The 22,586-nt window shown below is 42.4% G+C and overlaps 1 protein-coding gene across 1 annotated transcript in view; it reads right to left on the reverse strand.

Annotated features, from left to right (window-relative positions):
• Nucleotides 1-22,586, reverse strand: part of LOC136434146 (uncharacterized) — a 166,700-nt gene that overhangs the window by 5,439 nt on the left and 138,675 nt on the right. Inside the window, exons 144-168 of the mRNA XM_066426913.1 lie at nt 22,212-22,354; nt 21,551-21,734; nt 20,791-20,948; nt 19,753-20,100; nt 18,971-19,165; nt 18,182-18,388; nt 15,642-15,686; nt 14,525-14,593; nt 14,213-14,242; nt 13,987-14,016; nt 13,106-13,279; nt 12,501-12,626; nt 10,679-10,867; nt 9,862-10,086; nt 8,882-9,085; nt 8,469-8,549; nt 7,485-7,723; nt 6,700-6,814; nt 6,042-6,204; nt 4,985-5,286; nt 4,096-4,227; nt 2,614-2,707; nt 1,968-2,123; nt 1,154-1,373; nt 391-506 (exon numbers count right to left, since the gene is read on the reverse strand). Of these exons, the coding sequence (XP_066283010.1) occupies nt 391-506; nt 1,154-1,373; nt 1,968-2,123; nt 2,614-2,707; nt 4,096-4,227; nt 4,985-5,286; nt 6,042-6,204; nt 6,700-6,814; nt 7,485-7,723; nt 8,469-8,549; nt 8,882-9,085; nt 9,862-10,086; nt 10,679-10,867; nt 12,501-12,626; nt 13,106-13,279; nt 13,987-14,016; nt 14,213-14,242; nt 14,525-14,593; nt 15,642-15,686; nt 18,182-18,388; nt 18,971-19,165; nt 19,753-20,100; nt 20,791-20,948; nt 21,551-21,734; nt 22,212-22,354 (3,945 nt within the window). The remainder of the gene's footprint in view (nt 1-390; nt 507-1,153; nt 1,374-1,967; nt 2,124-2,613; nt 2,708-4,095; nt 4,228-4,984; nt 5,287-6,041; nt 6,205-6,699; nt 6,815-7,484; nt 7,724-8,468; nt 8,550-8,881; nt 9,086-9,861; nt 10,087-10,678; nt 10,868-12,500; nt 12,627-13,105; nt 13,280-13,986; nt 14,017-14,212; nt 14,243-14,524; nt 14,594-15,641; nt 15,687-18,181; nt 18,389-18,970; nt 19,166-19,752; nt 20,101-20,790; nt 20,949-21,550; nt 21,735-22,211; nt 22,355-22,586) is intronic.

Consider the following 22,586-nt stretch of genomic DNA (forward strand, 5'->3'; position numbering starts at 1 on the left):
AACAAGTACAATGAACAGTGAACAACGGCTTATCGTCCCATCCTGGGGACTGTGACCCTTTCCAGTAGCGTGCAAGTCGGGTGAGCTACAACAGCCAGGATTCGAACTCACAACCTCTTGTTCCAGAGGCAGGGTCGCGAACCGTTGGAATACGCACACTACAGTACTCACGTGTCTCAAGATGGATATTCGCTTATTTTACACCAACCGGACGGGAGACCTGGCGCATCCCCGTCTTGTATGACAGCCAACGAAAGGGTATGTCACCTCGTTAAGGGCGGTCGATTGATGACACCAACCACACGTTAAAGTACTACGTGTAGAACACTTGCACAATCCTTAGTATAGAGTGCATAAAGTGGGAAAGCTATTGCTCAGTGGGAGCCCTACCTGACTTGATGTGAGCCAGAGTGTGCACCAGCACCAGTACAAACTCCCCCACCCTGTCCATACGGGCACGCCGCACGTACAGGATCCTGTTGTTGTGGTCATACTGGAAGGAGTTCCTGTGAACACAAGTACAAACAGTCGTCATGGTGATCACAAAACATACAAACAAGTCTTCCAATAACTGATGTTTAAGTGTGTCAATCAAGAAGACCACTCAGCAGACAGATAAAATCTGCTCTATGTGAACAGGTGGTTTCTTAATACACAGGATTCTTAATGCTTGTGTCAATGGGAAACATGATCTTTGGGACCACCAAAAAGTGGTCACAATGGCCAGGTGGTCCTTATGTAGAGGTGATCATTTGTACAGGTTTGACTGTATATCTCATTGGCCAGGTGGTCCTTATGTAGAGGTGGTCACTTGTGCATGTTTGACTGTATATCATTGGCCAGGTGGTCCTTATGTAGAGGTGGTCACTTGTGCATGTTTGACTGTATATCATTGGCCAGGTGGTCCTTATGAAGAGGTGGTCACTTGTACAGGTTTGACTATATATCATTGGCCAGATGGTCATTATGTACACAATGAAGAGATGGTCACCTGTACAGGTTTGAATGTCACTTCACAAAATCCAATCTTTAAGTATTACCTTAAATCAAGCGTAACAGTCCTTGACGAGAAAATGCAATCTTTATGCATGCTTTAATGTATGCTTAAAGACTGGAATTCGTGAAGTGTGTACATGTATAAGAGGGTCCATACCTGTAGGCATTCTTGCTGAGTTGTGGGTTGGGAGGGATAGAGTCAGCCAGCAGGATAGTGACGGGGGGATGTCCACAGTGCAGAGTCAGCAGGCTCCCGATGAAGCAGGCAAACTTGTACACGATGAAGTCTTTGGGGCTCAGCTTGTTCAGATCCACCGGCTGGAACTCTGTGTCGGCACCCCAGTCTGCATCACGGGAGTCCAGGTACCCATCACCAACTGGGGGAGGAATAGGCATAGCATCGTTATCATCAACATCACCACTATCATCACCACTATCATCATCATCATCATCATCATCATCATCATCATCATCACCATCATCATCGCCACTATCATCATCATCACTATCACCACTATCATCATCATCATCATCATCATCACCATCACCACCATCACCACTATCATCATCATCATCATCATCATCATCATCATCATCATCATCCCAGGGTAATTATAATACAGTGTACTGGAAATTTGGAATTGTCTGCGGTGGTTTAATTTTTGTGGTGACCTCTCCACTGCAGAATCATGATGCTGCAAACATGCATTACAAGAACGATTGTTTTTTACTAAGTATCGGTAACTTATTGATTTGTTTGTTTGGACATCGATTTCTGTGTTTCAATTGACAATTTAGCGTATCTTATGCAAGTAATAGCACATGTGTGTGTGTGCGTCCTGATGACGGTGAGTAATTATCACAAAATCGAGTTCTCAGGCTCAAATTCAGGCGCAACTGTGCAACCGGGTATTTCAAGCACTGCCATAGTTAATGTACAGAAAACTACAGATGGACCCTTGACTGCTCACCTGCGGCCAGTTTACTGTTGTTACTGATGAGGTCCTTGATGTCCTGGAGTCTCTGGTACAGGGGAGAGGCCATGAGGATGTTGGTGAGCTCTCCGTCCTGGAGAGGAGCGGTCTGCTGGAAGGAGCCGGGAAGGGGTAGCTGGGCAGCCAAGGGACCTGCAGGGCAAAGCACACTAATTAGACTTCCTATCTTAATACATGTGAATAGTATCAAAGAGTCACATCAACAAGGTACATGTAGTCTTCTAAAGAGTCAATCTAGTGAAACATTAATTAATTCTATATGGCAGAAATTCTTGGGATCTGCATGTAAAAGGATCTTCAGGTTGGTGACCTTTGATACCTCTGCAAAACATCCAAACTACACTATTCTATAGTCTGTATAATGCAAACTCCAGCTGTCCGGGGGTTTGGCTGTTATAAGCGTGACTATATCAGGCTACACTATTCTAGAGCTTACCTGACATTCCAAACATAGATAAAAGTCTGTTTTTTCAACAAAAGAGGAAAAAAAAACCAAGTCTATAACATTCAGACCCAAAATGCCAACATTTTCCAAGGAAAAGGCTTTCTTAAAATTAGTTTTAGCAACTGGTCATTGGAGTAGGCTGAAAGTGGACGCTCTGCGCCTGCGTATGATCCTGACCTTTGCCCTGGGCTGTCAGCGCGACTGCAGGAGAGACGTCCTCCTGAGTCGGCACCAGTCTGTCGATGTTCACACTCTCCTTCAGGGTTAGAACCTGCACACGAAATCACAAAATTTTACAGTCAGGAAAGGAAAGGGATCTCGATCCAGTTTAGCTCACTGAAGAGCTAATCTTCCACTGGTCGTGAGAGAAGACAGACGCTATGTATAGTATTTACAGGTTCCTTGTACCGGGGAAATTCCCCTAGCTTTTTTGGACAAGCACAATGAACAATGGACCATGGCTTAACGTCCCGTCCTAAGGACTGCGACCCTTTCCGTCAGCGTGCATGTCGGGTGAGCGACACAGCCGGGATCAAACTTGTTCCAGAGGCAAAATCACTAACCACTGGACTATGCAAACTACAAGGAACTCTCAATGTCGGGAGACTGACCTGTATCATTTATGATTGACATGAATCAATATGATTGTATCGATGATACTGGCATGCATCAAAATGATTGATATTGTATCAATATGATTGACATTTATCAGTATGATTGACATGTATCAATAATCATTAAGATTGATATTTCAATATGATTGATGTGTATAAAAATGATGTGTATCAATATGATTCACATGCATCAATAATGATTATGATTGCCTACATCGATAGTAACGATTAACATGATTGTATTTATAGTATGATTGACATCTATCCATATGATTGACGTGTATAAAAAAGATTGACATGCATCCAAGTGAATATGATTGTCATGCATCAACACTATTGAGTATTGACATGTATCCATATGATTGACATGTATCCATATGATTGTATCAACATGATTGATATGCATCAATAACAGTGAGGGGCTTGAAATTCCTGTTTGGCAGTGCACCCAACCAAAAAAAATTAGGTGCAAAGAAAAAATTTGGGTGCACCACATAAAATGATTTATTTTATGTGGTGCAAGTTGACTGTCAGCAAAACAGGATCAGTTTAACACTACTGCCTCTCTTAAGAACTTCAATCTGTAATTATATCCAGATGTCAAATTTCAACCAAGCAAATAAAGTACAACAAATAGTTATATTGCTTTTTCTGATACTAACATTTCAAGAATATTCTGTATGCTAGTGTACAAGAGAACTGTTACCCCATAGAGTACAAAAATATCTATGTGCACCAGTGCACCCACAGTCAAAACTTAGGTGCACAGCTCCAATTTTGAGTACACACAGGACTGGTGTACATGCGCCCACTATTTCTAGCCCTGCAGTGAGATATAAGGCCACACCAATTTAATTTCTTGGTTAACAGATTTTTATTTTCAAAAAAAAATCAAAAATTTCAGAAAAAAAAAATCATGAAAACAGAAGGCTGGCCCAGTCTCATGTTTTCTTGATTTTTTAAATTTTTTTGATTTTTAAAATTTTTTACAAATAAAAATCCGTTAACCAAGAAATTAAATTGGTGTGGCCTAAGATTTCATTACCTCGTCCTTCTTCATCCTCTCCTCCTCTGAGCGAAGTTTCTCCTCGTGCTCGCGGCGTATCTCCTCCGCTGAGTTCTGCACCTCGGCCTCCTTCTGACGACGTTTTTCCTCCCGTCTACGTTTGAGACGCTCCTGTCGACCGACCAACACAAACAGTTGTCTAACGGACGTTCCAAAAAGTAACAGAGCACACAAAAAAATGGAGCTTATTGTGCTTTTGTCAATACCATTGGATTATGATGTTAACCGAATGGAATTACTCCAAAAGTATCTTGAAATTCCATGATGTTGGGTATCTTGCAAACCATTTCAAACATTGTAATGTCAGATGAAGAACAAATTGTGAAATACTGGTATCTGACTTGATTAATTGTAGTTCAATGATCACACAAATGAGGTTTTGGTTAACATTACACATTGAATGTGACTGGCATATGGAAAATATATAACTGTTACAGCAAAAACACAAACAGACAGATCAAAAACAGTACCTCTATGTAAATAAGCAGCCACTTCTATTGACCCCTTGACCTGCAATGTCTGTCACGCCTGACTACTACATGTAGTTCTACCACTTCTGAACTCTACTTCCTGCCACTACTGCAATTCTGACCATTGCGGTGACACCATCTTCCCACTAACCTTCGTCACTCTACTGACATTGCATTCAGTTAACTACAAACACACAGCATCAAAATTTTAAACAGATACACTTACAACAGAACCTCCGTACACGGAGGCGATAAGAAGGGCGCTGACCTGTAAACCACTCACTTCCTACCACTCTTCTGACAGTGTATTCAAATAACCACAAACACACAAGAACAGAACATCCATAAACGCCTAAAACAGAACCTCCATACATGGAGGCAATAAGAAGAGTGCTGACCTGTAGACCACTCTGCATGCGCATGCGGTCCGCCTCCATCTTCTGCTCCAGTTTCTGCACGTCCTTCTCGTGCTGCTCCAGCAGACGGCGCTGCTCGTCCTCGCCGACCCCCTGCTGCGCCACGCGCTCCATCTCCTCCTTCACCTTCTGTTTCTTCTCCCTCAGCAGGTCCTCCTTCCGTCTGTTCAGCGCGGCGATGGACTTGTCGGTCCGCTCCCTCTCCTGCCGTGCTTCCTCCTCCAGTTGCTGCTCGTAGGCTGACAGCTCCGCACGGATGCGCTCCTCTTCCTCCTTTTCAAAAGCTGGGGGGAACAGTAGTTCTTTTTTTAAAACCTTTGTTTATTCAGATAGCATAAAGTAGAGTGGATTCATTCCTCAGCTAACAGACATCTTTCAGACCGCAGTTGCCCCTCAGTAAGACCTTTGGAGCTGCATAGTTCCCTTTTAAAACTTTTTTCAGCCTAGTATTACATATTTCTTCAGATAAATATAACATATTGTCCAAAGAATACATAACGTTGCATATGACCAAGGAACATGACATATGTTCATAGAAATGTACTGACAAAAATTAAGTACTAGTTTGTACTGAAAATCAAGTGGTATTAAACTAATGGTATAAACTTTCCTGTGACCGACTCGAAAGAATGAATGAAAGAATGACTAAAGATGACAAGGAGTTTCTTCAACAGCTGATTTAAATACATTCATTTTCGCCGAATTTCAAAATCGCCCGAGCGTCAACCGTATTTTCCAAAGAAAATTTCAACTGACGTCCATCTAACACGAAAAAACTAAAAATCTCCCATGAGATGGTACCATCTCTTGGACATGGACGAACTCAGAATCGACTAACCTGGTAAAAAGCCAATATTTGGATCAACTTTGATTTCTAAAAATCGCCGGAAGCCCGCGTAATCGACAGGATGTCGGCCGTACTTCGGCCGAAAATGCACATTTGAAGCTCGCCAACACGTCGGCTGAGCTGAATGTCTTATTTGTGACGGGGGCCTGAGTATGTCACCAGCCCCAAAACCCATCCAGAAGAAACATGTACCTTCTTTTTCCTTCTTCAGTTTGTCCTCATTTTCCTTCCGTTGTTGCTCCAGCCTGTTCCTGACCTCCTCCAGCTCGCGGGCAGCGGCTAACGTCTGCTCGACGCTGCGCTGCTTCCCCTCGAGTTCATCAGGGGTAAGCTCCAGCAGGGCCTGCGCAAACTCCTAGTCCAGACAAACATGCAGGGTTAGGGTTAGAGTTTGAGGTGATACACTATTGGTCCTGTGCTGTTTCTCAACATTGGAGACATTTGCTGTAACATTGTTTCCAGACAATCCAATCAAAATGGTGGAAGGATTGATATTCTATGGTGTGACGTTCAATTTCTGCATATTACAAAGGGGAAACTTGTATTTCAATTGAGTTATACTACACGTATTGTTGAATGTTATAAGAAAATGTTGCATTTTGGCGTCATAATCACTTTAAATATCTTTGATGCAAAATATGCAGATTGAAAACATTTCGATAGAGATACAAGCGTTGTATGTTATAATATCCCCCCTCCATACTTGCAATATGTATGTAAATGGTAGGGTCCGGAGGGCGGAGACAGAGGGTAGAGATAGGTTGAAGGGAGGAAACCACCAAGATTGAGGTTGCTGAAAAATACAGAATTGGACAGAAGAGTGTTTAACTCCTTTCTACGACGAGGGTACCTTGTAGTGCTTTTCCTTGAGAGCCAGTTTAGCCTGAGCGAAGCGCAGTTCCCAGTCAGACAGTGCACTCTGCTCCAGCTGCCTCGCCTCCTGAGAATGCCTCCTGTCCAGGGAGCTGGCAGGTTAGGGGGGAAACTGAGAATTAGCCAAATCACACTTGGGGGGTCTGATGATGACATGAACACTGGAGACACCTTACAAATGAAGAAGTCAGCTGCTATATAATAGTTTTTACAAAACTTAACCCATTGTTCCCTGTGTTGGCATCGCTAGATGTCCCCATTCAAGGTTCAAGGTTCATAGACATTAGGTTATGATGCTGGTTACTCAGTACATGACAATGCACAAAATTGCATGTGAATTCAATACTACAACAGGAGCTTCCAGGAACACAAGGTTTCTAATATCTAAATGGACGAATGCAGCCAGGCCCAGCTGAAAAAGCAGCTGCCACAATGTTGACAATGATGTTGACAATGATAAAAGCCAGAACTACATTGTACTCCTGCTGACTTACACTATAAGCCTGTTCATGACTGCACATGTGAAGAGCAATGCATAGCGGGTAAATACGAAGTTGTAAACTTGTTGCATGTCTCAGGGGCCTTTACCTTTGACATATTACCCACATTGCATCTTGCTGCACATGAGCAGTTGGAACCGTGAATAGGCTCATTGTAAGAAAAATGAACTACATGTTGTCAAGGATATCATCAATGTACAGTACTACTGCTGGCAGAGATTATTCTTTCCCTGATTCATGTATGAGCTGCCTGCAGACTGACCTGAGCTCGAGCTGTTGCCTGTTGAGCATCTCTGCCCGGAGCTGTGCGAGCTCCTCCGGAGTGACTCCGCTGTTCTCCAGTTCCTCCAGCTCCGCCTCGTGCCGCTGCTGCAGCAGGTCTCTCTCGCTGCCGCACCTGGCGTGGAGCCGGCTCAGCGCGTCGTCGATCATCACCTTCTTCTCCAGGCCGTACTCCTCCTCCAGATCCTCCAGCTCCTGGGTGTGGCGCCGCTCCAGCACCTGTGGGAGGGGGGCATTTTAGTACCTTTGCAAAGAGGTTATGTTTTTGGTAGCATTCGTGAGTGTGGCTCTGTGTGTGTGTGTGCATGTTTTGACACAATAACCTGAGAATGCCAAGGTGGATTGTCTTGATAATTGGTAGGTGGGGAGGTCTTGATGAGACATCAAATTTTTTGGCCCCCGTATGGTATGTGTTCATGTATGTACTACAGCAAAATTTCAGTTTCTTGTATCTTTTGATTGTTCGGTCACCAAATTGGAGTGGTAAATACATATAGCTCTTGTTAGATATCTATTATAGATAACAATAAAATCCATTCTACGCTTCCTGGGTTCTATCCATGAAGACATAGCATGTATATATTGCAACATCAATGTACTGGTACTGTACCTGCATAAACTTACATGTAAGAATATAACTTAAAGTTGTTGAATTATTTTGTTTTAAAATACATGTTATTCCTACCAAAGAGATAAGAATTTAGCATTGGAAAAAGATGAAAACATTCTATGAGTGTTGACATCAGCACCATCTTTGATTTATTTATTTATCTATTCATTTATTTAGAATCCTTTCAAAAGAAAGCATGCCATTAAAGACACCAGAAGCCTAAGTGAACATTCTGTTATCTGTTTCTTCCTGCTTCGGTCATGATCGACGGCCTTTGTGTAATAACACCTCTGTACCTGTACTTGATATTACACTTAGGTACACATTGCTAGTTGACAGTAACTATGGACCTACCGCCCTGATGACCCTGTCTCCAGCTTCTGTTCCGTTCTGCTGGATGCCGTCAATCATGGCCTGCTTCTCAGCCTCCTTCACCTGTTAGGACATCATAGTACAAGATTAGCCTTCAGTTAGTAATAATATCACATCTTTACAAGATTAACTTTCAGTCAGTGCGAATCCTACATCCTCCCAAGACTAGCCTTCAGTCAGAAATTATCTTACATCTCCAAAGATTAGCCCTGGCAGGTGGAGGAATGTCCATGAATGAGTAACACACTTTTGTTTTGTAAATGTATGTTTTCTAGGGCCCACTGTAAAACAGTAAAATGCAACTGAGATGGGCCACTCTGGCTAAATAAGACAGAAATAGATGAATACACAAATAAACGTTTTATTCCAATGTACATGTAGACTAACGACCTGACCTGTTTTGTTCGTGCCTCCTTCAGTTCTTTCTTCTGTTCAAGGAGCTCCTTTGTCATCTCTGATTCCTGCTTGCGCTGTTTGTTCTGAAGCCGGCTACGCTTCCGTGCCAGCAGCTTGTCCCTCAGCGACAGCTGCTGACGGGAACGCTCCGCGTCCAGGCGGTCGTTCAAGTCTTCCAGTTCCTGTTCATGAGCAGCTAGGAGCTGTGGGCACCAGGACAGAACACATTCCAGGTCAACACAATGGAACACATTCCAGATTAACGTAACAGAACACATTCCAAAGCAATGCAATAGAACACATTCCAGATCAACTTAACAGAACACATTCCAGATCAACTTAACAGAACACATTTCAGATATTCCCGATCAACACAACAGAACACATTCAACATGTGGATCAACGAACCCAAAAGGACAGGACACATTCCAGATCAACATAACAGAACACATTCCAGATCAACGTAATGGAACACATTCCAGATTAACGTAACAGAACACATTCCAGACTGATGCAATAGAACACATTTCAGATCAACACAACAGAACACATTCCAGATCAACACAACAGAACACATTCCAAATATACACAATGGAACACATTCCAGAGCAATGCAACAAAACACATTCAAGATCAACACAATGGAACACATTCCAGAGCAATGCAACAGAACACATTCCAGATCAACACAACAGAACACAGTACAGATCAACACAGCAGTGAGAACACATTCCGGATCAACACAACACAACAGAACACATTCCAGATCAATGAAACAGAACACATTCCAGATCGACAAAACAGAACACATTCCAGATTAAAACAACAGAACACATTCCAGATCAATACAGAACACATTCCAGATTAAAACAACAGAACACATTCCAGATTAATGCAACAGAACACATTCCATATCAGCAATGAGAGCAGTGTTCATTCACTCCACAATATATCTCACAGAAACAAGAAGAAGTCTTACAGCTGCCATCTCTTCCTCTGTAAGGTCCTTCCTAGCAGCTAACTCAGCTGCTTGTTTGTTCTTCTTCTCTCTTAAGGCCTTCTCTCTCTCTGCCTCAAACTTCTTCCTCTCCTCAGCCTCTTTCTTGTGCATGTCTTGGTCCATCTTGGCTTCCAGTTCTTCCCTCTCGTCCTTGTGTCGAGCGACGAGCTCATCTTGGGCGCGCTGGTGTTCCTTCCTGATAGCCTAGAAACATCAGGCACAGTTTTACAGTTAGCAGAAGGTGTTTAAGGACAAATCAAGAGACTACTTCCAGACATTTCAAGTGACATCCACCACTCTTCTTCAGCATCACTAGAGCAGTGGTAGAAATGCTTTTTTCCAGTGTATTTTCTGCAAATACACAAGCCTCCGTTCTACAACCATCTTTATTTATTTATCTATTTATTCATTAATTTTATTCTGAAGCTAATAATACCCACTTTACATCAGTTTCAGTTTATGTACAGCGCTGCTAGTTTGGTAGATTGAGAACTGCAGACTGCAGGTGGGTATTTTGAACACTGCTAGAGTAGAAGGAATTGGCAGAACAAATCAATAGGTCTTGTACATGGGACGTAACTGGAAAAAACACTGTAGATAATCTCAACTAATGCTGGGAAGTCCTGAACTCAGATTCCAGGTGAGCTAAACTGAATCAAGATCACTTTCAATTTTTAATTTCAATTTCACCTTAAAATTTTCACATTGAAGTATTATTCATTTTTTTACTTTCACCTTTTTCCACATTTACTTCCACTTTTTCAGTATTATTTACTTTCACTTTCTATGGCCTTACCTGTTCCTCCAGGCTATCTGCAGGTGACAGCTGTGGAATGACGAGCCCAGCCGACGCCTCCTGCTGCTGCAGCTGCGCCACCTGCTGCAGCTGCTTCTCCTGCTCATCGATGAACCTCTTGGCAGCGTCTTCCTCCGCTTGGCGCATCGCATCTGCAATCTTACGGGCCTTCCGGGCTGCCAGTTTTGCCTGCAAAATCATAATTGGATTTCTCTTCACTCACTACTAAATAACAATCTTTACATACATGCAAGCTATTTCCCAAAGGCTAACTGCAAGAGAACACACTCAGATACAATAATGTAAATTAAGTTAGAATAATAATGATAATAATCAGCTTGTCTGCCTGGTGCTCCACTATGTATTATCTTGTTGCAATTTTTGATAAGGAAAAGGTAAAATAAAGTCTAGTCTATAGACCTATCTTATGTTTCTACATACATTACTGGTGGGGTTGACTTCGGAGGTAGTGGCTAATAAATAAATAGGTCCTAATGATAAGTCAGGTTTGTGATTTTAGTAGGAATGTAGTTTTTTAAAAGATTTTCTAGATCTAAGTCTTCTCTTACAGATACACTGACAAGATTATATTCTGCCATAAGCCTTTCCTTTCTCAAAACTGTGCATGTAAAAGACCAAAAAAGGGCCAATTCTGTGTGGTGCAGTGAGTTACTTGTTATAAAACTGATCTTTTGTTAAAAGTTGCTTTAGTGCAGATCCACTACTGTACAATGTAAAGCAGTTACTGAATGCTGTAGCACCAAAATGTTTACCTACAATAATGAATTGCATGTCACAATTTTTAGCAACTCAAAATCACCCACCCATGGTTTATCTTTAAGGACGGATGAGTTGTTTGACAATCAAATCCAATAAAAGTGCAAAGAAACATGACAGTGTAAACCACCACATTTTACAATGGATGGTACCTTCCAGCCCTGGATATGCCAGCATTCCAGAAGCAAGTTTGTACAATGTTGTAAGTACAAGGCAATCATAAAAGGTGGAAAATGGTATAAAATCCCACAATGTTGCTGAGCATTTCAAACAATCCAGTAAGAAGTGTAATGAGGTTCTTGTGTGGACTGAACAAGATGATTTTGTGTAGGTAACATGCTCAGCTGTAAGTCCTGTATGTGTGCAATGTAGGTCCTGTGTATGTAGAGTGTAGGTCTTGTGTGTGTAGAGTGTAGGTCCTGTGTGTGTAGAGTGTAGGTTCTGTGTGTGTAGAGTGTAGGTCTTGTGTGTGTGGAGTGTAGGTCTTATGTGTGTAGAGTGTAGGTCCTGTGTGTGTAGAGTGTAGGTTCTGTGTGTGTAGAGTGTAGGTCTTGTGTGTGTGGAGTGTAGGTCTTATGTGTGTAGAGTGTAGGTCCTGTGTGTGTGGAGTGTAGGTCCTATGTGTGTGTAAAGTGTAGGTCCTGTGTGTGTGGAGTGTAGGTCCTATGTGTGTGTAGAGTGTAACTAGGTTCTGTGTGACACTGTGTAGAGTGTAGGTCTTGTGTGTGTGGAGTGTAGGTGTGTGTGGAGTGTAGGTTGTGTGTGTGTAGAGTGTAGGTCTTGTGTGTGTAGAGTGTAGGTCTTGTGTGTGTAAAGTGTAGGTCCTCTGCATGTGTGTGTGTGTGTGTGTGTGTGTGTGTGTGTGCATACATGTACATGATGAATGTATGTATGGGTGTGTGTGTGTGAGTACTTGCTCATCTGTTGGTCCTGTGTATGGCGCTCCCTGTGGATGTTACTCCTGAGTGTAATGTGTGTGTTTGCGTGTGCAATTGGGCACATGTCTGTGTGTATGCATGTGTCTATGCATGTGTTTGAGTCTCACCTGTAGATCCTGTGTCATACGCTCCCTGCGGATGTTAGACATGTACTCCAGGTTCTCCTGGTCCTTACGGAAGCGGTCCATGATCTCCTGCTGTTTGACAGCATCCACACCATGTTTGGAAGACAGCTGGTAAACAACAACAGTTCAACATTACTTCCCTAAATTCTGTCAATCTAACAAATATGCTAATTTAAAAAAAAAAGATTTTCTGGCTAGCTTGGAATGCCAAGCTCCAGTAAAAGATTTTATTAAAAGTAACTGTTAGTTGTATAGATACCTTTTTGGGGGGCAATATTGCTACATATGGTAATGATAAGTACAGCAAAATAGTTATGTGAATATGGACCAGTTAGTGCCTTAGTTGACATTTATTCAATATTCACAACATTGCAGGCTGACACAACCTGAATTGCGTTGCAATTCACAAAATTTACAGCCATTGATGACATGTCATCATAAGAAAAAATTAGCTGCTAAAATTACACAGTAACACAGATCAAAGGTAGACTTGATACGGTTACATGAAATATCTCAGATCTTGAATAAATGAATAGATAAATAGGCAAATGAATAAACAAACAAACAAATAGATAACTATGTCTCACATCTTTAAGGACATCCTTCTGAGTCTCCTTCAGTGTGTCTGAGTGCTCCTCGTCCAGGTTCCTGCTGATGTCTCTCAAGTGTTCCGCCTCCTCGGCAGCGATCTGGGCCTCCAGAGCCTCCAGCTCCCGGGCGTGGCGCCTGTCCAGCTCCGCAACATCCTCTCCTGCCTCCAGCTGCATGGTGGGGAGGGGGGCAGTAAGTCCTGACATCTTTTTTTTACACCAATCAACACCCCAGTTGGAAAATACAGTCAAACCTGCCCAATGGGATTTTATTTCGCGGTAGGTAGAAAATGGAGTATTCTATGTATTTATGGAAGAATCGATTGCTGAGTGATGGCTGTATGCTGGATATCAAGCTAAAATCTAAATTTGACAAGGGGGCGCTGGGCTGAAACAAGAGGGCGCAGCGCCCCTCTTTCCTGATTTAGATGAACCCCTGTGTCAAAGTGGCCGCCAAAAAGTGGTCACATTGACCTGGTAGTCTTTTAGTAGAGGTGGTCACTTGCACAGGTTTGACTGTAGTAAGAAATAGGTAGACACTTGTACAGATTTGACTGTAGCAGTAAGGAATGATTGTATAAATCCTAGCTAACAAGAAGCATTTGTCACAAAACCTGGACATGCCATGCAAGAAGGGAGACATCTCGAGCTGAAAGAGGTATGTTAGCAATATTGAGCAAGCACTATACAATGTCATGTAAAATAGCTTCACCGAAGGGTTGCACATGCAGAAGAATATGATCCTTAAGGTACCACATTGCAGTTCTGAAAAACAAGCCAAGACCTTAACTGTTAAAGGAAATAAGCCAGACAGATCAGACCTTAAACCTATAGACTACGCTAGCATGCATTCCCTTATTTCACCCAACGTAACTTACCAATCTTTGCCTCTTTCCACTTCCATCATCCTTCATGAACCAAACGCAAGAAACATTTCACAACAATTAATAACCAATTTGTTCGCATTGGAATATCTTGAAAAACGATTGACAATGTCAAAAATGTGGAGAAATCTGATACAAGTAAGCCACCCAAGCTCTGTTTTTCCAACAAAAATTCTAGGAAAAATAACAGATGCTGAAGCTAAGACGTAATACAATGTACCTTATCTTTCCTTCCTCTCTTTCTTCCTTGCTGCAATTAGAAACAAATATTGAAAATCTTAAAATTCTTTTGATGAATAAAAAGAAAGGACTTTGCAGACAGGTCTAGCCCTTCACCATTTCAACTTAAACACCACTAACATCCAGACAATAAAAATCTAGCCTGCTCACATCACAGTAGAAAATGTAGTGACTGTTCTCTCGTTATCCACCATATCCCCAAGAAAGACCTTAAGGTTTGCTAGAAACTAGAAAGACACAGTTTTTGCTACACATTCACCCTCCCATCCACCACGGACACCATAGATGATACCTTTCTCGCGGCGTCAAATCGGGAAGACAAGGTGTCGTGGATGGCCGACTGACGATCGCCATCGCTCAACTTTGTCATGAAACCATGCAAATAAGACATAATCATCCAAAGAAGTCATTCGCACAAGCAGCCACTTAAGATGGAACTACACAGACTCTGAAGTACATGTACAAGAAATAGCAAAAACCTATATTCTGATGTAGAACACAAGGATTATGCTTCAGTTCATTTCTTAAAAATATTATGTTAACTACTATTCACAGGAATAAAAGGTCGAAATGTTTTCTTAAGGACAGAATTTCCAGGAGGCCAATGAGTACTGTTAGTTATGGACAGATTCACATCAAAACTTGTTTGGAAATACCAAATGAATGTCTTGTTATCCTATACTGGTTCCTGTACTTGAGGCCCAATGAGATGTAAGCTTTTGTGAACAGACCTTTGTAGCTAATTATAAATCTACCATGTCATTTATCATAATGAAGCTTTCCTTTGAGAATACTTTTGACAGTTGATACTCAATAGTATATTAGGTAAATCATCATCTTTATTCAGTTTGGCACTAACAAGGGTGACAAATACTGTTCAACAAGTTAATATTTGTAATATGAAGATCAAATATGAAAGCCTTTTACTGTTATCAAATTTCTTGCCTGTAAACATATGTGAGTATATGTTGCATTTAAAGGAAACCCAAGCAATATTAGGGCCCGAAAATCTGATTTTGAAAGTCAATTTATTTAATCATTTCTATACATGATTGGTTTAAACAACACAATCACAATGTATAGCGATGTCCATCATGCCAAAATATGACGTCGTTGTGATGTGAGAAATCTGGGTTTTTGTAGGCTTGTGAAACTAAGGGAATCATGGTATGGCATGTTTTGCACGGTTCAAAATGCTCAAAGTATGAAGTTATCACGCAAATGTGCTAAATAGTGCTAGCAAATGTCGGTACCATAAAGATATCAGTCATTTTTTTAATTTCCATATTTTGGGCCCTAATATTGCTTTGGTTGCCTTTAAGACGAATAAAACTGTCACAAAATCATGTTAAGTATGAGTGAGGCCATGAGTGGGCAGGACAGGACAGACAGATGGGTGTGGCCGTTACCTTGGTGACAGAGTCTGTATCCTCTTCATCTCCTGTTGGGTGCATCTTGTGTGGGGAGGGGAGAGCAGGGGTGAGGATGATTCAATGACATGACGTGCACAATCATAATGACATAAATCATGGTGATCACATTGAAGGGTATGCCTAAACAACTCACCCGAACTCATCTGAACTCACCCGAACTCATCCGAGTCTAATATGCAGTGTAAATGGGGAAATGACCTTACGTGACGCCCTGGATACATTGTCTATACCATTATGAACACAAAACATGCAGGAAGTCTTAAGTATTTAACAGATTTTTCATGTCACTATACCTTCTTACCAAGATGATAAGGCATTTCTGTCCGCCATATTGGATCGTCATTTCCATTTTTTTAGCTGGACACTGACCACAGCATGATAAGACGGTGGATGTTGTGGGTGTTGTGGATGTCTTATTGTGCTGTCGAACTAAAAGAAAGGTATAAAGAACTTTCCATGCGGACTCAATAATGACGATCCAATATGGCGGGCGGAAATTCCTTCTCATCTTGAAACAAGCGGAGTAACATGAAAAAACTGTTAAATTCTTAAGATTTCCAGTGTGTTTTGTGTTCAGAATTGCATAGACAACGAATCTAGGACGTCACATAAGGTCATTGCCCCATTTACACTGCACTTAAGATTTGGATGAGTTTGGGTGAGGTGTTTAGGCATACCGCACATTGAAGCCACATGCCTGGTCACGTTCGTTGTATAATAAAAAAACGAGGACATTCTTTATTGTCCTGAAACAAGTCTTAACTGTAATTTCCAATACAAGAGTTGGACTTACCCAAATTTTCGACTGTACGACACCAGTCTTTGTCAAGGACTGAGCAATCCACCGCTGGGAAGACGTCACGTTATGCAGATAGCACACGTGACTCTGTGTGCTATCAACCATCCCTCAACAGAGACGGTGGACGCCACAGACTTTCCGCTACTTATGATCCACTGCTCACGGAGTCATGTGTGCTATCTGCATAAAGTGACGTCATCCCAGCGGTGGATTGCTCACTCCTTGACAAAGACTGGTGTTATACAGTCGGAAATTTTGGTGAGTCAAATCTTGTGTTGGAAATTACTTGTTTCAGAATGATTTCTACCAACACAGATGAACTTTCAAGCTATTCTTTATTGTCGTTCTTGTGTTGTACCAAATTCAGATGTCCTGTTACACCCAGCAAAGCCTTATTTGACAGTTGGTTCTGTCACAGCCTGCTTGAAAGTTCTACCTTTTTTTACGACGACCTACAACGAATATGACCAGGCCATACCTCATAATTTTTTTCCATATTCTGTGCAGATACAATTGGATTTGCAAATAAATGTGATAATTGAAATGAAATCACATGGACTTCCATTTGAAATATTTATATCCAGATGATTAAGATGAAGATTATGGAACATCACAAGGGAATGACTATGGTAGAGATGTGGAAGCTGATACGACAGTTTGGCAAAAACAGGGTCTATCAAAAGATAGGAGGAAGAAAAGAAGAAGAGGGGTACATCAAGGTGACATACAAAACCAGAAGACTACGAGGGTTAGTTAAACTTGAAACTTGTCATCAAAACAGCATATATAGTAACTGTTGTGACTGATAACATGTCATCATGTTACAAGTACATGTATAGGTAAAAGTAAAATGTCAAGCATGTTGCACAGCTAGTATGTCACAGCAATTTGACTTGTTAGAAGTGAACACCATCAGTATGAGAGGAAAGATACTCAAAATTACTACCAAAATCTTCACATTACTTAGACTATAAGGAACACATAATGTTCAACCAATGATAGTAATAGAGAGAGTGGCTGCATGTCTGTTTGTTTATTTTGCGTTTCTACGTCTTGATGGAGGTGAGCTTGGCTATGGGATCAATCTTAAGTGTTAGAACATTCTATAGCAGACTAGGCTTGAATAAAAAGACCAGCCTGAAGAAACTATTCGCAGAAGTTCTGTATCTGCATAGCCAGTATAACCGCCCTCCAATATTACACACCAGCTTCACAGGCACGTGGCGCGACAGCAGCTGGTTATATTACACTGAAGGATCTGTCACACCTTGTCTTTGCACATCAGAATGAAAGCACTTTTTTAAAGCTATCTAGTGAAGATGCTCCAGTACTTGACGGTAACGAGTTCTATCTACAATAGTTCTAGGAAAATATGAATCAATCAAACTTAGGTTAATAAAGTATAACAATGACATACGTCCTTGACTTACATTGCCGTTTTGCCTGCATGTGAACCGACCCTGCGCGACGTACGTCAGGCATTTTTATGGCCTGTACAACCTTGTCGTACATTACGTGTGACGAAGTTACATACAGGGTAAATGTAGGTGTCGCATGGGCCATAAAAGGCCTGACGCATGTTGCACGAGGCTGGTTCACACTCAGGAAAAAGGCGACGTAAGTCAAAGAAGTATGTCATTGTCGTACGTAATTGTCGTACGTCCAGAAAATTTTCCCAGTGTGTATCGGGTCTAATTGTTGTCTCCTGCAGCCTTACCTTGGCCTCTCTCTCCTGCCCCTGTCTGTCCTTCAGGTCCTGGATGCGGCGCCGCTTCCTGTCCGCCATGCGACCCCGCATCAGGCTGACCTGCAGGTTCTTACGCTTGTCCATGGACGCCTTCAGCGCGGCCTCGCGGTCGATCAGCTGTTTCTGGATCCGCTCGCTCTCCTCTTCGGACAGCGCGCCCTGCTGGACAAGGTCATCCTGGAACGTTCATAAACAACACTTAGATTTAGTAGGAGTCTTCTCTTGAAGAACTACCGATTTCTTACTCAGAGTGACACATCATCACTCAATGACCCAGCAGTTGCATCAAGACCATCGTCAAGTTGCAGTTACCAGGCAACAGAGGTTGTGTTAGACTGAGGAAATCTTGGACGGAGTGTGTCAAGAAGGACATCAAAAGTGTGCAGCCTCACCAATGTGGACCCGCTAGACAGAGCTGCTTGGAAACGCAGTGTGAAAGCTTGCCCACTACTGCCCACTCCTCTGACAAGAACCCCAGCAGCAGTATACTACCAGTACTACATGTACTACTACTACTACTACTATCAGTACATGTACTCCTACTACTAGCCACCAATCAGGTTGTCATTGGTTTCCTGAGTGATGACTGTTGTTGACATGAAATGGCCAATAGACGGACCAAACCATAAAACGAAAAACTCTTAGCTTAGGGACTGAATCCTTCAAGTAAACAGTGTACTTTAAAAGGTTAATATTTCTTCATCATTCCAATGTCTAGTACAACAAGAGAGGACCTTGGACGTTGAGACAGTTACTGACCAGCACACTGTTGATGTTGTCACTCATCTTCTGCTGTCTGTCAGTCTCCAGTTCGGAGCTGTGGTCCATCTGTGCGCGGGCCAGGCCGGCGTTCTCCTCTGCCATCAGGGCGTCCAACACGAGCTCCTGCTGGTGCAGTTTGTCCTCCGTGTTGTCTCTAGACTCGGGCGCTGCAGGGATGCCAGCCTGTTCACACTGCAGGGTGCACACAGGAAAACAACATTGATGAGAGAACGTTGATTAAACATCCAGGTAGACAATATTGGAAGACAAAGCTATCTCTACAACTGGACAAGATACAGAGACTACTAACAGTGACATGTTCTGTACAGAATTGACTTGTACTGCTAGTTCACTCTAGTGACGCCGAAGAAGAGTGATGGATGTCACCCAAAATGTCCAGAAGAAATCTCCAAATCTTATTCAGTTGTAAAGATAAATACATGTAGATGGAAACAACTAATATTATGCATTTTTTATTTGTATGCATTTTCCTAATTCTTGACTGTCAAACACCACTTTTTGTCAAGGAATGAGCGATCCACCGGTTCTGTGATGTCGTGTTATGCAGATAGAACACTGCAACTTATGATCCACTGCTCACCAAGTCTATCTGCATAATATTATATATAACGTGATGACACAGAAGCGTCAGATTGCTCATTCCTTGACAAAGACCAGAGTTTGAACAGTAAAAAAAATTGGACTGGAAAGTACAGTTCAACTTTGCTTCAGGATGTTTTCTACCAACACCGATGAACCTTCACGCTAAGATCACCCACCTGGCCTGCATGAAGGTTCCTCAAGGCAGCTTCCTTGTCCCTCCTCCTCTTGGCTAGCTGTTCTCTCAGCTCCGCCGCCTGTTTACCCTTGGACTCCTCCCATGCCGACATGGCCGCCCCAAGCTCCCGTTCGTGGTTAGCCATGATGCGGTTGATCTCCTCCTCGGTGAGGTCACCCTGCAGCTGGAAGGTGAGTTTCTCGGACAGCTGATGTAGCGTACGCTGTCGCTTGGCCTCCTGTTCCTGCAGCAGCTTCTCCATCGTGTCCTTCTCCTCTTGCTGAAGGTCGCGCTCCAGCTGGAGACGCTCAGCGTTCTGGTGACGCAGCAGGTCTCCCTGCCCCTGTACCTACACGTGGGAGAAAGTGAAGGAATGTTATGTAGTACGCATTTCGGGTGAGCAACAACAGCCAGGATTCGAACTCACAATTTCTTGCGCCATAGGCATGGTCGCTAACCATTGGACCACAAAAGTGATCTCGAACAAGTTGAACTCAATGATCAGTTGAACTCTTCTTGCTAACCACTGGACTACACAGATTATACAATCAAAGGATGGCAAAACTTCCAAGTTCCCACTTTGCATAAAGAGTATTCTTGCTTTAATGTAAATCTTGAAGATACAACAGAGAAAGTCATGGGAATGAAGCTGCAAACACTCTGAAAAGATGGCCAAGTTGCTGGGCATGGTAAGCAACAATCTATTGTACATCTGTGCCACTTTGAGTGATCACACTAGTGCCTTAAAGTTGGCAAATAAAAAGTATCACACTTCAAATAAAACAAGTTAATGGAGGGTAGACTCTCTGGCTCTCTGCCATGTTTGATTTATGAGTAGTTCTACAAACTCTGACCTACCACTTCCTGCATCTGACCTTTGGGGTCATCTTCTATCACTTTTGACCCAATTTCTTGTTAGTGCCGAGGTGCTTAGCATTCAAATGCCAATGTTTGCAACAACACCACCTTTAGAAACACAAACCAACTGAAAACAATAACACTATTTCACAGAGTTAATAAAGAAAAGGCTGTTTCTTACCTTCCATCCGGCTGATGGTCCCGGCTGTCCCGCCATGCCCAGTCTCCTCTGTGCCTCCTCCACCATCTCCTTAGTGATGGGGATGTTGCCAGAGTTCATCCTGTCCAGGAGGATCTGTAGAGCCAGCATCAGCTCCTGCTCACGCAGGTTAGCTCCACCTGCAAGTCATACACACTCTGTGTAAGTATACGTTTGTTAATTCAGACGCTTGTAGTGCCTAGTGGCACATAGGGGAGCATGTTTCCTTGCTGTTTCTGCAGCAGGGAATGTCTTTTCAGGGAGGGGTTGCTAGTCCTTCCAATTTAACGTGCTTGAGGCACCTCCTCGAGCACGGGACCTCCATTTTACATCCCTTCCAAAAGATGGGTGCAGCCCTAACCGAGTCTCCAAGTTACCAGCTAATTGGAACCAGGAACTCAACCGTGAGGCTGTTAGCAGTTGAGCCACAGGGACATTCCTTAGGCATTCATGTTATACTGTATATACATATATATCAGAATAGAGATTACAATCTGGCAGATTCGCTAATTCTGAAGGCAGAGATCCCAATCAGAATCTGTAATTTTAAAGATATTCCTTTATAAGACAGAACGTTTGTTTGAAATTTCATTGGAAAGGAAATTGAACAAGCTTTCCAACGACATATGATACAACGAAATCGAAAAAAGAAACAGTGGAGATGTGATTGATCAATGTTAAGTTTCCAAACAAGAAACAGCCTTGTCCATTTGACACCTTGTGTGAAGTTCTGTGAACTTACCTCCAGCCAGAGTGATCTTGCGGGACGGACCCTGTATGTTGTACTGTCTATTGAGGATGGGAACTCCAGCCGACTGCTGAAGGTTGTCGTCTTCAAGTCCATCTCCATGACGCTGTCTATCCTTCTCCAGCTGTTCCAGTCGGTGAAGGTCAAGGTCGTTCAACATGTCCTTCAGACCTTCGTTCTGCAGCAGGAACAGATATGTTATAAAACGTACACATCCCAAAAACCTGAAACTTACACTACAGAATACAAGAAAATATACCTGATAAAATTGTGCTGGGTTGCTCTGATAAGCAATATGCAACATGTAAAATGCCCCTGCAGTTCCAAAGGAAGCTGCTAGATCGCCAAGACTTATGTCACTTCTTCCCAAGCACAAGAGCTATCTACCACCTACGAATTGTGACCATAGTTTGTCAAGAACACAAAATGGAAAAACCACCAGAAATTCAGCACCAAGGAAAGCTGCCAGGGTGCCCAGAATCTCATCATTTTTTCAATAGGATACGTTCTCATATGTCACCATACTAAATTTCATATCAATCCTTCCATAGCTTCTTGAGTTACATTGCTAAACCATAAACGGTGTAACACTGCTACAAACGGTACCAAAAACATATCCTTATTGACGAAGGTAAAACTGTACATGTACAAGTACCTGGTCATGGATGCGCTGGTAAAACCCTCGGAGGTCCTCCTGTGCCTTGGCCAGCTGTGCTGAGATGTGTAAGTTCTGGTCCTCCAGCTTGTCGTACAGGGTGCGCACATTGAAGTTCTCCAGCTCCTGTTCTTCTCCTGGGCCTGTTGGAGTTACAACAAACAGTGAAGTATGACCACAAAGAAATGTACAAAAAAACAATCTCAAGTGGAACTGTTCTTTCTTTATGGATTTTCTGGCATAATTAGGTTATTGGTGAAATCTAGCCCGTCTTAATGGGCTAAACTTAATTGTAGTTTCTGACCTATCCCTGCATACTGTTTTGGTATGGTATGTGAAAGAATGTTCTACAGTGACATATCATTTTTGGGTCAC

The sequence above is a fragment of the Branchiostoma lanceolatum genome, chromosome 4, assembly GCF_035083965.1.
Source record: "Branchiostoma lanceolatum isolate klBraLanc5 chromosome 4, klBraLanc5.hap2, whole genome shotgun sequence".
Classification (NCBI taxonomy): domain Eukaryota; kingdom Metazoa; phylum Chordata; class Leptocardii; order Amphioxiformes; family Branchiostomatidae; genus Branchiostoma; species Branchiostoma lanceolatum.